The sequence below is a fragment of the Ischnura elegans genome, chromosome 4 (assembly GCF_921293095.1).
Source record: "Ischnura elegans chromosome 4, ioIscEleg1.1, whole genome shotgun sequence".
NCBI lineage: Eukaryota > Metazoa > Arthropoda > Insecta > Odonata > Coenagrionidae > Ischnura > Ischnura elegans.
Window position 1 is genome coordinate 48,017,296 of NC_060249.1, and position 15,983 is coordinate 48,033,278.

The 15,983-nt window shown below is 38.2% G+C and overlaps 1 protein-coding gene across 1 annotated transcript in view; it reads left to right on the forward strand.

The window, feature by feature from the left end:
• Positions 1–384: 384 nt before the first annotated feature.
• The window catches only part of LOC124157402 (E3 ubiquitin-protein ligase TRIM9), a gene marked incomplete at its 5' end in the record, with an annotated part of 152,644 nt that continues 137,045 nt past the window's right edge, over positions 385–15,983 (forward strand). Inside the window, one exon of the mRNA XM_046532086.1 lies at positions 385–489. Within this exon, the coding sequence (XP_046388042.1) occupies positions 385–489 (105 nt within the window). The remainder of the gene's footprint in view (positions 490–15,983) is intronic.

The window sequence follows — 15,983 nt, forward strand, 5'->3', positions numbered from 1 at the left end:
ATAATTTTCTCCATGAATCTTTGCTTGCACCTAAAACTCATCATCATGATGCAGGCATTGTTTCAATGATGCTTGATGTCTTCAAATTAAAGAAAAATTATTCAACTGCAAGATGTTTAATTAAATATTTTTTTGTATTCGAAATGATATAAGCATTAAAAAGTGACTGTTTCTTTTTATTGAAAAAAATTGTTTTTGAATTAATTACCTTTAGACTTCTAGACAAACGAGTTCAAACACTGAATTTAAGGAGCGTTGAAATCTCTTCCGTAATTGCCTTTCAGAAAATGTTACATAATGGTCGGCTATGTCTTAAACTATATATAAGCTATAACTTAAATTATTTTTCACCAACATACAATATTTTCTAATTCATTTTGTTTTATTTTTCAGACGGAATTATCGCAGAATCTACAGCAGCTATCAGAGAAGGCTAAATCGACGACAGAATTCATCCAGAGACTTAAAGGAATGGCAGAAAAAGTGAATGTAAGTTGAAACGTTTTAATTTTTCCCCACTTTCAACCCAACCTGAGTTCAAATAGAATAAAATTAGTCGCGCCAAGTTTTTGTGGATTTCCGGTATATGTTTGAGGAAATAGGGACGTCATTTCCCGTGATAGTCAATTGAAACATTTTCTTGATATATCTTCGACCCCGATTAATATCACCTAGTATCACCAGAAGGAAATCTTTGACAAGAAAATTGTTATATTAGATTTGAACCTTGGACTGTTTTTTATTGAAATTGAAATGCAAGTTTTGTCGGATTTTTGGTTTATTTATCGCTTTATGAAACCATCATCAGGACTTGAAATGAGAATGAAGGTGTTATTTTGGTACATAAACATAACAAAGGGTTACAACATCTTTTTTACAATAATATTATCATAAAAAAGAAACATTCAGTTGTAAATTTAAATATGTAAGATACTAAAATTTTGACATGCCTTTTTTGCTATGTTGATTGTTCGTAACTCGACTGATACAATAGATTTTGTTAAAATTATCTATATCTGATCTTTTATTCCAGCTATTTTTGGATTTGGATATTTTTTATTTATATACAATCTATTTTAATTATATTTTTGTTAAATTATTATCGGTAACTTTTTTTAGTAAACTATATCCATTTTCTCATACTCTTGTTGGTAGCCGGAACCATTGGACAAAAAATTATTGGATGCAAATCGTTATTAAAGAAATATTAAAAGGAGGACGTACCTATCATGATAGGAAGAGATTAAAATTGGAATGGATTGTAATTATGCGAAATGGAATAATCTTGCTATTTTTATAATAAACTCAATCGTCGTGAAAGCTTATGTTTCAATTTTAAGACTTCTCCCCTTGATTCAAATCTAAATTATAAGGTTGAGGTCAGAAGAAGAATGAAGAACTCACTTTAAGAAATGTATTTCTGCGAAAAATCCACAGGGATCCCGGTCAAGGCGAATGATTTTTCCTCTGTGGATTTTTCGTACAATTTGTGCATTGCGGGTGACTCCGTAAAAGTTATCACGGTGACTAGTCTCGGGTTACTTAAATAAATGTATTTCGTAATAAATTGTGAGGAAATTCCTTCCCCGCTTCCCCTTTTTAGGATATTAGATGTAATGGAGATCTCGGGAGTTATCTGAGGTTCTTCCTGAGAGCCATTCCCGCTTTCAGCAAGGCTGAGAATTCCTTCCTCTTTTTTTTTTTGCCAATATGCGCACGCACTCGTGTATATATTTTCCAAGTAAACTCGGATACATTCTGGTCTATCACGATTGGTGTGTTGAGTCGCTTGGACTCCTGGGAGAGGGTGAATATTTCCGATTTGGGAGAGAGATGGTTGTTGATTCGCTCAATCGGTTCAAATCTGGAGAAGCTTTTACTCCAACGGCCGTCAACCTTCCTCGTCCTCCCGCTTCGGGGGAACTCCCAAATGCGCACGGAATCCGGAAGATATTCGGTAATGGCTCCATTCTCCCCGCTTTATCGGATTTTGCTGCGGCGTAAAACCATTTCGCCCTCCAGTCAACGATTTTGCAGTCGAGTCCGCCGCGGCGAGAGGTATTTAAAGGGCTCTCCTCGCTCCCGCTGCTGCGCGCTGCGTGGTCGTCCGTTGTTTTCTTTCCTTCCTTTTGGGGATCGGCCGAGTTTAGGAATGTATGGTTTTCCTCCTGTTTTTGTTTTTCGTATCGGACTTGTTTCTGCTTTCTACTCTTGACTGAGAGGGTGGGAAATGGGATTGAGTGATGCAATGGTTGGCGTAGGATGTGGGATGCAAAATTAGCTTCCCTTGAAATTCCAACAGCGAGGAATGGTGACCGGAAGAAACTGATTTGTCCCTTGTTTTTTGACCTGCATTTACTGCCGAAATATAATAAAATTACTCTCTTTTTCGCAAGTGAAATTTAAATTTGCATGAAATGACCAGTTGAGCGAAACAGCATGGTCTTAAAAAATGTTATTTTGGAAGAATGAACTTGTTTAATCGTCTAAACTTCAACTAGGAGAAATAATGATTTTTCCATTTTTTACAATGATGAACTAGATAGACTCGGATATTTATTTCTTTAAAGAATGGTTTATTGAAGTTGAGAAAATATGGTGAAGACACGATTTTTCTATGAAAAAAGCAATTCGCAAAGGTAATAATAATAATTTTAATAATTAATTTTAAAAAATTAATAATATTTTCGTCGGTGCTGACGCTTTAGAATATTGGTATTGCATTAATCTAATAGCATTTTAGTTCAAAGAGACATGGAATAACCAGTTTAAGCGGACAATATTCCACAAAAACCCTGCAACACATAGCCAAAAATTACTCCGCTGTTAGCAAGGGCGATGTGAGAAAAGGGAATCAATTCTCATACTAGTAAAAAGCGATCAAGTCACCTTAGGAGGTTGTCACCGTCAAAATCAATCGTAGATAATGAGAAAGAAGCGTTTTTTATTTCAAAATTAATCAAGCGTTTTAGGGTTTGTGCCGTGCAGCTGTCGATAGCTGTTGCGGTCTCCTCTCGATTGCAACCCCTTACACACCAATTTATTTTTATTTTTCCTCGCGGAGAGGGCAGACAGGTGGAAAAAGCACCACTTTATGGTTTGCGAGGGAGAGGTGGTAGAGAGGAGGGATATTCACGCATGCATCTTTTTTTCCTCCACTCAAAGAGGCTTTCAGCTCGATACTCTGGGGGACCTCGCCCCTCTCGCGTGCACTCACAATTTCGCACGCACCGCCTTCGTCGTTCGGAACTCCCTCCTTAGCACGCTCGCCGCTTCTCTTTCCATATCCACGCACCCGATGGATTTTTATTAAGGGGGCTACTACTGGAGGATGCCCAATTCCATCCGAAAGGAAGATTGATTCCTATTGCCGCATTGGTCGCTTATAAATCGGTTTTAATGAATGTCTGCAGCGCGACGAAGATTTCGCAGAGCGAGTTCCTTTTGGTCTCAGTATTTACTGTCATTATGCCGTAAGAAATAGAATTGAGAAGTTATGAATTTGATAGATCACATATAGGCATAATATAAATTTCAGTTAGCAGGCGGAAAACACGCTTTACTCGTCAGCGACGCCAATGTCGAATTTTATGTACCTACCAATTGAAATACGCGGAGGGTGACATCTATTGACCGACTGGTCGTGTGCATATCGTCAATTGCTTAATCACCTCATACAGTGACGAAAAGTAATGTGATATTTTTGCGGTTTTTTAAAGCAAGTAAACAAGTAAAATAAATTGTAATGTAAGCTCTGATAATAATTAGTTTTTATTAAAATCGTGATATTCCTCCTTTCGATTGAGCGTTGAATTTGATAAAAGTTACATTTCCAATCGAAACAGAAATGTAAATTATCGCTATCGTTTGATACAGCCAATCGGCGATCTTTCTAGACAACAGTACGTCGGTGATGGAGGATCACATGAACGTGGTAGCCTTAGCAACGTGTGCACAAGGCAAAAATCGTTCCAGTTTCCATAAAGGGCCATATTTCAGAATGTGATTCAACTTGTGATCCCGACTCAAACTCGTCTCACTTGCCACGTTGGTATTACGAGACTTTAATTGAGTCCCAACGCAGATTTAGTCGCCAAGTTCAAAGATAACCACCTCACGTTTTCGAAATAAAAATTCTCTCGTAAAAATACTTCCATGACTGATATTGTGCTCCAGTAATGCTAGATTTTGATGAACATGAGACCGTTAATATAAATAGTTTGTATAAATGAATTGAATTAAAATTTTACCACGGTTAATGTTTTGTAATTATGGTTTATAATTATATTTATGATTGGTAACGATTATTAAAATAAGATATTGTAATATTTCCACTGAGTTTTATTATTACACAACGCGTTTCGTCGTTACAAACAACATTATCACACTTGACAAGTCTTGTTATAAAGAACTTCCACTATATCGTGCCCAACATCATACAATGAGGTACTGTACATTATGTAAGTTTCTAAAATACGTGCTCCAACTCAAACGCAACTTGAGTCTGAGATCTTAGCCACTGAAGTAAAGTGAGGACTCGAAATTGTCAGGTTCTGCAATTCTGCCCTATCTCTTGAGTACGCCACAGCCTTCATTACTCTGCTTTATCTCTTCCTCCCTTATTTTCTCTTTCCCTTCGCTCCGTTTCCCACTTTGACGCCGTCTTTCGAGTGATTCCGGCGGTGGAGGGCGCGCCCCCAGCGGGCATTCATATACACGGGCGGCGGGAGCCTCGCGTGGCCACTAATGGAGTTCACGACACGAGTGATTTTTAGGAGGGTGGAAACCTTCATACCTCTTTCCTCCCTTCCGACCCGAACATAACAAGATGGAGAAAAAGGGGAAAATTTTCGTATATTTCGGGGCCGGTTCTTTGGAAAGAGATTGTATGCGCTGAATCCGACCACAAGCATTTTTCATTTTCGGTTACCACTGCGTCGGTTGTTATGGCAAAGACAGCAGTTTCACTGTAGTAACCCATACGGTTGTGCGTAACCGAAAATGAAAATTTTTATTGCACACTGTTGGAATCTCCGAAGTCACACTATAATCTTTATTATTATTTTTTTCCTCTTCTATTCTTGACCTTGTTTAATACATTTTATAATATTTCTTGGAGTTTAGGTCAATGTAAAACAAGTTATAGCCAACGTTTCGATTTATTGTAAATCATCCTCAGGGCTATGAAGGAAAAAACATGACAAATATAAAATACAAAGATGACAACGATATACAATATTTTTACATAAAAATGTTACGATCGCGTTTTTTATACAGTAATATAATTTAAAGTACACACATATATATATAAGAACAGAATAGAATACACAAAAAATTTTGACATGTATGTCAAAAGCCTCGGTATACCTCTTAACTTTGTACATATTTATTGATGTTATGTTACTAAGGTATTGCCACACCTAGTTACCATTTATCTTTACTCATGGGCAATTCCATTCAAATTCATACAAAAGGCGCGGGGTCCATCTTGGCTATTTAAAAAAATACGTATGTTAGGTCCATATGAATGGTTTAAAAATTGGTCACTTTTTAGTTTTTAGTGTAAACTGTAAGGCATCATAAAATTTACAACCATTAAATGAGCACCAAAAATTATCATTCGGGCGAACAAGGAGAAAATATCCATATTCAAATGTCTATAATTTAGACAATAATGTTAATAGGGTTTTGAAATATCCTTAATCTTGGAGTGACTTCGTGTTTTATCGCTTATTTGTAAGAAAAATATTGTAAGCTGAACGGGTTGCGTAATATCATAGTTGTTGAGAAAAATCAAACTTTTGTTAGCATTGATAATTTTTCATACAGTCATGGAAAGTTCTATAAGAAGAAAATAATTGTATCAGTATATTTTACTGACGTATTTTGCTAAATAATGGCAGAGTATTTGTAACCTATTGACAACAATGAGCTATTGAGCAACAACACATACTTAATGAATCCCACAGAACCAGTATATTTGAGCGGTGATACGAGAACTCAGCCCTGGTTACGAGGATGCATACCTCCTGCTCGAAGGGTATTATGATTTCACTGATTTTAATCACTAAGTAGATGTTTTTTTACTGTGCATTACTTAACTTATTTGGTCGTTGAAAGGGATGGAATATAATTTAAAACACTTTTTTTTATAGCTTATGAGTTAATTGTATAGTTTCCAATAATCATAAATGTTTAGCCTTATGAGGTCGCATGGTGAAAATTTCACGATAATTACTTAGTGTGCTACAGAATGATATTTCAATTTTTTCCTCTTAAATTTAAAAATTTAGCGGCTATATACTCCGTATACGCTGATAGATACACTGTAGAATTTCAGACTTGAAAGTTTCCCATAGTACTGAGACGTGGTTATTAAACTATTTTTTAAAGTGGACTTTGCAAAATATAATTTTTTACGTGATTTAACAGTTCCACCATATCGACCCTGGTAACTTAAGTTATGTGATAGCTATGGTATTAAGTAAATTTAAGCATAAATTAGAATGTCACGCAATAAGGCAAAAAACAATCTAGGAGAGGGAATGATAGGGGCCCTCATAACTTCATTATAGCCTATTTGCGGATTCAATAGACGTGATCAAGAAATCCGAATATGAATTTTCTGTTCGATTGGCTTCGCGTGGAGAATATTGGCTCTTTCGCATGTATTGCTACCTGAATTGCCTTTTCGCTCGGGGTGATGTGACCAGTAAGGTGAAGGATTAGCATATTCATTCGGAGCCTTCGCAATACCAAATGATCCGTCATCCCCGTGCCCACTTTCTTTTTTTATTTCGAGTGGTGGACAGAGGATAAACCACCTTCCTATCGCTCCCTCTGTCATTTCATTGGTGTTACCTCAGTGTTCATTTATTTCCGTATCCGCTCCCTTCAATGTAATTTGCATACTATTGTTTCTCTGCGAAAAAATAACCGACCATCTCGCAGATCAGGTCAGTGAATCAGCGGAGGGAAAGACAGATTCTCTGTTTTGGCCCATTGATTTATTCTCATCTTGTCCCACGAATCTCAATATTGTGTACGAATAATTTACCTTTCGCAGTGGAAGAATTGACGGACCCAACCGCAGTGGGGAAGGGTGTTTCGTCCACCATGAATGAAATATTTTGTAAATGCGAAACAAAGATTACCATTGGCAGAAATCTTCCGCAACCTTCTCCAGATTAACTAGCAGGGCGACAAGAGGTATAAATATGAGATATAAGTGCATATTCATCTAGTCACAAATGAATTCGTACTCAAAAGCGCTTCCTTTCTAAACCTTCTGACCACTACCACATGTTTATACGCCAAGTGATTTAATGATCAGAGGGTATGTGCCAACTTCATCAGCCTGAGCGCTACGTTATTTAGTTAGTAAAGTAAAAGTCTTTTATATAGTGCTCCATGTAAAGATACAATTTGAATAAATTCTCTTCATTCGTAAAAAAATATATTTTCGTTCCTTAAGTTGGCTCGTGGAACAAAATAACTTTCCTAAAATTAAAGAAATTGCGCTCCGGAATTGAGATAACTGTTCCTGTATAATTTCATTTAGTTTTAGGACAGGATTTTTATGGAATTCAATAGAGAGTATTTTTTCGTATTGCGTAATAAAAGTCGATTATTTGAGCCGAGTCTTGAACATCCTTCCTGCGTCCCATTCTTCGAGGCATCTGTCCTCTTTTTTTATGATTCTCTGCAGCCATTTCCCCATGTCCCGTCTTTAAATGGCCCACTTTTCTCCAACGAACCCTCCCTGCATATTTTAATATACGAGACTTTATTTTGGGAATCCGGACTGTATCATTTCATGTCCCATATTGTTTTCTAGTCTTCATACTCCTTCACTTTCTCTCCAAGTCTGCCAGAGGGTTGATAGTCAGTTCTAGAAATGTGATCGGTTGGGTCTGTGGAAGGTCAAAGGTAGATTGAGAAAATGTTCGGAAAAGGAGATTACCTATTTCCAGGGTAAATACCCTAAATTAGGTTGTTTTTATGACATTTTGAATCATGCAAGAGTTTTTTATTAAACGGCACAAAACTTATAAGGTCTTATAAAGCTCATGGGGTGTCTTTTAAAATACTTTCTTTTAATACTTTATTGAATTAAAAATTCCATTCGTGAAATATATCCGCCCTTCTGAAAATCTCTACTGTTTCTACTAGCATTGCTTTATCTTCGCCGGTACGTAAAAATGTATAATCATTCATGAATGAAGAAATGTTCATTATTCTCTAGAATAACTAATAAGAGCAATGAAAAGAAATCATATATCACGTTTTTCTCTGAAAGTGAATATCACTTTTTATAAAATTTTCCATATCAGCGATACAACTACGTAAATTTATTAGCTTTTCAAGAAATTATAGCGAGGCTTCACAAGAAAAAAATGCATTGACTACAACACAACTAAATATTCGTTATCGATATTACATAAATATAAGTTTTAATAAATCGTAACTGACGTTAAGAAGGTTTTGATGACCGCAAAAAAAGGAAAATTTAAAGCTTATATTTCGCATTTTAGTCATTAACAACGGGTATTTATGCATTTTGGTATAATTTAATGCTGGTGGACATGACTTTTATCCTGCTTTATAAATCTGGGGTCTCTTCAGATCACTTTCGCTGCTAAGCTTCTATTCTAATTGGACATCATCAATTTAATGCCGCAATGCTGAAATTTAATATTACGTTATTATGTAATAGATCGATCCCGTTGTTGAAACGCATCCAAATAATGAACAAACAGAAGGCTTAACAATACGCCACTCGGTCGCTATGTGCGAAAGGTTAAATCTCTCTCCTCGTGCGCCGAAATCTATGGCGGAATCGGCGTCTGTTTGCGTACGTGATTCAAATTCAAACATAAATCGTGGGGAGGTGCGGATACAAGGAAGGTGGAGGTATCACAACCGTATCCATTTAATCACACGAAACTGCAATGCATCTGTTTGCTTTGGAACGCGTCGCTGCGTTGCCTTGTTTCCATTTCAATGTCGCTTTCCTCCGCCCTCTGCCATGCGGATACGGATTCAATAGGTAACAGTTTGCAGCAATATGGAGCGACAATGTGTTCTATCACAGCCGTTAAAGGGGCAAAACAATTTTTCTGCTCCAATGAATTAATTGCAAAATTGCACACAGCTGCCGTGCATTCAGTTTAGTGTGGTCAATTCTATTCAAACTACTATATATTCGGTGGAAGTTGTGACGTTGCAGTCAAAGCGGGGAAAATTATTGGATAGTAATAGTAAAATAGTTAATGAAGCCAAATTAAGCCAATTATCTGATAGATTTTTTTGTTATGTTAATTCGTGAGTAATATAGTCTTTCCAAAAAAATTGTATTAATGACAGTAAAAAATCTCTTGATTGATCGTAAAAAGTCTTGCAAAGTAGTGTGCTGTTGTATTGCGCTGAAATACGTTAATTATCGTAAAGTATATACGCTGACACGGTTCTAAAATGTATAAATTCAGTATTTACCATGTAAGGTCGTAGCATTCTGTGGGATAACGCGCCGGATTATGAATTCCAGAGACTTGACTTTTCACCAGCAGCTCTGCTAAATCACTTCGCGCGATGTTTGGATGATCCCTTTCGGCATTTGTGTGTCCCGCCATCGTGGCCGTGGTTTTATACTCCTCTTATCTACCCGCACCATGACTTTTCCGCGGAAGAGTAGACAATTCATTCCATTAATTGTGATTGACTAATGGCTGAAATTCGTTTGTCATATTGCCAAAACGTGAAAAAAGTTCAAGTCACCGTCGCCTTAACAAGAAAGTATTGCATAGGGGACTTCGGCTGTCGAGCATCGTTATCTTTTATATGAGCGCTGCGGTACCCATTTTAGGTCTTAGGGTTTAGGTATGTGGCAATTGGAAAGCTGAAATCTGTTGTATTGTCCGAAATCTCAGGGAAGCGTAGAGTCGCTGTCCGGTGGCAGTGCCTTAACGGTGATAACCGACATGATTCCGATCGAATACGAGTTGCTCAATTTTTTATCCACGGATATCAGTTAGTTTATTTTCATATATTTTCTGTCTTAAAGAATCTTCTGTATGACAGAATCTTCTGAGTCTTACAGAATCATCTGTCTTACTGTGAATTTTCCTGATTTAGCTCTAGGAAATATTTTCAAATTTTATTATAGGATTGAGTGGAAATTTAAGCCCAAACAAATCGTAATTATTAAATAATTTAACTCTCAATGCTGTAAAACAGAAGGAAAATACTTCGTTTTTTGTAAATTCTGAAACTCGTAAATGCACTGCGCAGACAGGTCATTACTCCGCGTGTAAACGCCAGAAAGGTTCATTTTAATCTAGCATGAACTAAGTTCAGTTTCAATTTTTATATCCACCTATTCATATGAACAATTTGTCTAAGCAAATATATGAAGACAAAGTTTACGCTGTTAGTTTTCTCAAGTCTTGTGGGACTTATTCCACCATGAAGGATGGACAAATATTATTCTCTGCTCTTGGGGCACAATTTCACCCTCATGAAGCGACCCCTAAATCCTAAAATAGTAATAATTATAAAATAAATTCGTGTCCGCTTTGCCTCAATTACAATTATTTTCTACTTTAAGCATTTTATTTCATTCCATCGCATACCCGTTCCCATTCCTTTCCCCTGTCTTTTTTATCATTGCCTACTGGGTTTACGATGTCCAATATTCTTTGTCGTGGGGAAAAGGGGTTGCGGTTGTTCGTTCCAAAGGGTTGCTATCGAGCGCGTGGCAGATTAATCTTTTGTCGCGAGGCCGGCTGTTTGGTGAGGGGCATTGGCTTCGCGATTGCACTGCGGTCGTGATCTGCTAGTTGACGCGTGAGGGGGTGAAAAAATATCACTCGACGGAACGCAAGGTACCTACGTAATTTCCATTGTGCGTGGTGTTAGGATCGTCCGTTCTCGCTTTAAAACTGGCTACGAGCACCAAAGGTTCTGCGTAAATTGAACGATTTCTTTTTAAATCGTCTCGTACAAATTTTTTTATTATTATTTTCTATTGCGATAGGGTTTGTCAAATTTAGGAGACCCATATTTTTCCGTTTTTCGATTCTTTGCCTACTTTTCAAGCTATTGAGCTTTGAGGAAGGTATTTGAATTGACTCGATTTGTAAAATAGTAACCTTTCGAATTCACGACATTAAATTGAAAATTTTTATCTTAATTCCAGCTGCAGAATTCGGACTTTTGAAATTTTGACTTTGTGTGTAATAGTTAAATTTAGATTTCAAAGCGCTTTGCTCCTATTTTGGCTAGAGAAATTGATGTAGTGTGCCGTATTCAGGAACAACACAAATACTTTAGTCAAAGAAAAACCGTAGCCCTGAGGCGTTTTATGTTTTGATTTATGTGGAGGTAATCCGATATTTGAAAGGTAATGAATATGGACCCCTTTGGACTCACCTCCAATGCAACAGAAACTTGCCAGATTCAGGGCGCAACATGTAAGGCTACGGAAAGTGAGCGCGTGGGTGGTCCTATGTGCGAATTGAATTTAAATATCTGGTCATCCTGAGATAAACCCTTCCCGGATTTCTAAGTACTAGAACTCCGTAGGGAACTTCTGGTAACCAAAAGACAGGTACGTAAAAAAATTGTCCTCTTTCTCCCCTGCTATAAGTGAGTGGAATTCCCTGGTCGATTGCCTCTATTGTCGGCTAAGTAAACTTTCATGGACTGGCGCAATACTTGGGTGTACTGATAAGTTGGTTATGATCCCCCGGGAAATGCCAGCGCGAAAGGTATTTTTAAATAAGTCATTTTTTTTATTTAAAAACAATTAGAATACTATTAATACTTCCGTTAGCAATTTTCATAATCGCATTCAAAAGGTAAGCCATGAATGAGATAAAATCTTTAAATAAAAATATTATACGGTGTGGAAATTTTGAGTGATTGGTTGTTGAGTCCAATATTGAGGATGGAACAAACGTACTCAAGGCCTTTCAATAGTAGTAGTTTTGCGGAGACTTTCCGATGATAGAATGAATGAGAATGTAAATTTCAGTGGAACTGATGTTCTGTGCATCCTCAATTGCTCTTCAGCATATCAGTCATGGAGTGCATGCATAGCGTGACCAATTTTGAGTTTGCCGAGTTGTTGAGGGTGTATTCTTGGTCGCCAAACTTGTCGTTGTTGGATTTCAGCATTACGTGGTTGTAGTGATAGGTTTAGTGATATCTCCCCCTTAGTATTCTGCAATCCGCTTAAATCTTCTCCGAGGAAGCTATCGATGGCTAAGTTATAACAACACGTATCTCAAAAATAGCAACTTTTCATGAGAGCAAAAAAAAAAACGATTTATTTTTTTATTGTACATAATTATTAATTGAAATTAAAAACCAAAAATACATAGCTCTGAGAAAGAAGCATAAATTTGCAAACAATGAGTTGTTTTTGCTTGAGTTTTATTTTTTATTAACAGTATTAACTCGAACCGGCCAAATTCTGAGGTACGTGTTGTTAGAACTTGGCCATCGATATGTTTAATTACCCACAATGGTGAAATGAATGGTGTGATCATAATGAATAATAACTTTTTTCGATGGTAGAAATAATACGGGCAACCATGTAATAGTCCATCAGTGTGAAGCACATCTAACTATACACTTAAATCTACAAGCTAAAAACTGCATGTTTCAAAAAGCTACAAAATGAACAGACAAAAGAAACTACAAAAGATATTTTTTTCCATTTTGGAAAATAATAGCTGTCGGGCCCACAATTCAGGTTAACCACACACGTAAAGTCACTATATCACTATGCCCCAAAGGCATTCTCTATGAGTAACTGTGCAGAGATATTCATTTGGCAAAAATACGGCGATTAATATGAATGCCAGTGGCGGTTTTATATATTCTCCTCAACGATTCTCCGTGATGTAGGAATTAGAGCTGAAGCGATGCGCGACCAAGTCAGGGTTTTTGCCGGGCGGGCGGGGATAGCCGGGAAGGGTTGGAGACAAAACGAGAAACGAATCCCGCCGATTTCGCCGGAAATCCGTCCGAGAGGCGGTCGACGCCGATAGCGCCGCCGGCCGCGGAATTAGCGCTCCCCGCAAGGGAAACTCTCCGAGTCGGAAATAATTGAAAAAGGCTGGAAAAACCAAGTGGGAATGGGGAGTGGTGGGATCTGCATTTTTGTTCGGAATTAACGCGCCTGGGGTATGCGATTGCGTCGCGGCTTTAATGGTGCGTGCTGTCTCGATTCTTTTTTTGTTTTAAATCTTCTTTTTCCGTCGTTAAAAGTTAATAGATTTCGACCCTCTGGTCGCTCGACGACGTTTATGGCCTCGGGCTCGAATCCTTCGGTCGAAATGGTTTGTGGAGATGTTCAACTTTTTTGAGCTCATCAAAGTCAAACAAATAGTTATGCAAACCAAATAGTTATAAATTCCGTGTAAATTATGGTTTCTGCCTTGAGTTTTATTACTCAACCAAGCAGTTACCTGCTAATGATAAATTACTTGCTAGTTTTATACACAAAGAGCAAGAAATTTTTCGGAATCTTTCGGTATGAGGTATAAAATTAAATTTGATGCAAATTATAGGCACGCCTTAACGCAGTTCGTTATTTTTCATTGTAATCACTACCATCTCTGGCCAAGATTCTTAAGATTGATATGAGGAAAGTATCGACTCAATGAATGTATCGACAACGATCAGCTTATATTATATTTACTCCAATGCCAATTTTACCTGCCGTGCAAATGTTATGCATCGTTTTCAGCTGGTTTTCGCTTCAATTTCCGCATATATGTGGTGTTCCTCTAAGTGGTTGTGAATCTTAAAAAGGCCTATTACTCTTGATATTAAAGACTTGAAACGTTAAAGTGTAATTTTCCCGTATAATATCTATTATGACCAATCGGTATGTTTTCATAAACGGAGAATATTCATCGAATCACCTGCATTTTTCTTCAAAAACTCTGATTAATGCTGATTGAAATTATCTGAAGAGTCAAGGTGCAATTTTCCGTATAATTTCATTAATGATAAATCGGTATGTTTTCATATGCGTGGAATATTTATCGAATTTCGTAAATGTTTCGTCAAAAATTCTGATAGTTGCCACATTGAATGCAGTAGTTTCTTTATTCGATTGTATAAGGCTCAAATATTTGGAAGTTAATGTATGATATTAGGTTTTCCCGGCGTATGAGTTGCAGAAGTTTCTCTGTCGTCCATGTCTCCCGACGTTTCGATCAGCAAGTCGCTGAACGAAACGTAGGGAGACATGGACGACATCAACCGGGGGAAAACCCGAGAAACTTTTCTGCATGTGGAAGTTAATATTCGAAAATGAAAAGTAGACTTCCACTGATTTATTCGTGGTATTTATTAAAATAAATCAGCGGAAATCAACGAAGTCTCCTTTTATTTTCCAGTAGTTTCTTATTAATCAGTGCATTTTATTTTTTGCGTAACAGCGGCCACTCTTGATTACTATGACGACTTGATTCTTGTGGAACGACGTAGCTGAGGTCCCGACGGAGCGATTTCGTCCTCGCATTTGGGGTTGATTGCTGGATGCTGTGTTGCGTTTGGGGGTGAAAGTGAATCGGTCCCTGGGTTGGTTTGATCACCACGCCACAGAGGGAGCGGTGGTGTGAGATGGAAGTTTTGCGTTTCGCCTCGTGGCGCACGTGGGTCGGAATCTTCCAACGGAGTGCGCCTACTCCACCGAACATCTCATCCTGATCGCATACCTTTGCCCTCCCCGAGAAAACCTCATTCTGCAGCGGCGGCGTAGGGTGCGGGGAGTCCGCCCTTAGGAAACGGAATTTTCATTACCCCAAGATTACGCATGGGGACCCGGAGATTGCGGAATGGGCCCGACCACCCACCGATCCCCTCTTTGCTCCCAACTACCAACGTCCATGCTAACCAACCCCCCCGAATTCTCATTCCGATGTGAAGTTCCCATAGCATCGTACCCCATCTGTGTACTTGTTTTCCTAAAAATTTGCCGCTTACCAGCCCTTCGATGGTGGCTAGGTCTCCTTAGAAACCGGTACGGTTCTTAGGTCGCAGTTATGCAATACGAATTGCTGACCTGACAGTAGACAGCTACTGGACCTGGGTATTCGCATGACAGTAGCTCAACTCGCCTCTCTCAGTCACACTAGTGCGAGCTGGTGGCGTGAAAGTAGACAGTTACTACACGTGTGCACACGTATCATTTCAGTGTCGTTTCAAACCCAATTCCATGCGAATGTGTTCAATCGAGGCTTTACGCAAATCTCTTTCTTATAATTGGGATTCAAACTATTCAGTAAGTTGGCTTGGTCCTTGTGTAACTCCACTAAACTTTATTTGTTTAGAAACCCATTTGTCTTCCATGTCTCGTTTTTAACCACTTATTTAAACACAGAAATGCGAAGGAGGCACCTGGCGTGGTCCCGGACTAACGAGCTACCGTCATTTCGCATTACCTTACAAGTTGACGTCCGAGTGATATGCAACCTGCTGCTTGTGGCGTGGTGGGGGAAGGCGAGTAAAAACAAAAAATGTTGTAGTAACTCGAATGCGAGTTACTGACCGACTCGCACGTCACAGTAACTCGTATGATGCGGTCACACGGTGGGAGTAGCTGCGCAGTAGTAACTGACTAGGACAGCTCGGACTAGCTCGCACTGTGTAAACTAGGCCTTTTGTATGGCGCAAACAGCATTTCTTACTAACTTTAACCTAAATGAGGCTCAGATTAGCGGTAACAAATTTCCAAAAATGGGAAAGACGCCTCGGTAGCTTAACTGGCTAAAGTAATCGATCGGAAATCCGGAGATTAGGTTCGAATCTCGTTCAAGGCGAATGATTTTTTTCTCGATGTAATTTTCGCGTGAAAAATTTGCCTGAAAATTCTCTAATCCTAGTTTCTGGCTCTTGTATGTACGTTTGAGTGTGGTCGTCAGGAAAAAATGAATTTAGTATCGTGCCCTACTCTTTGTTTACTT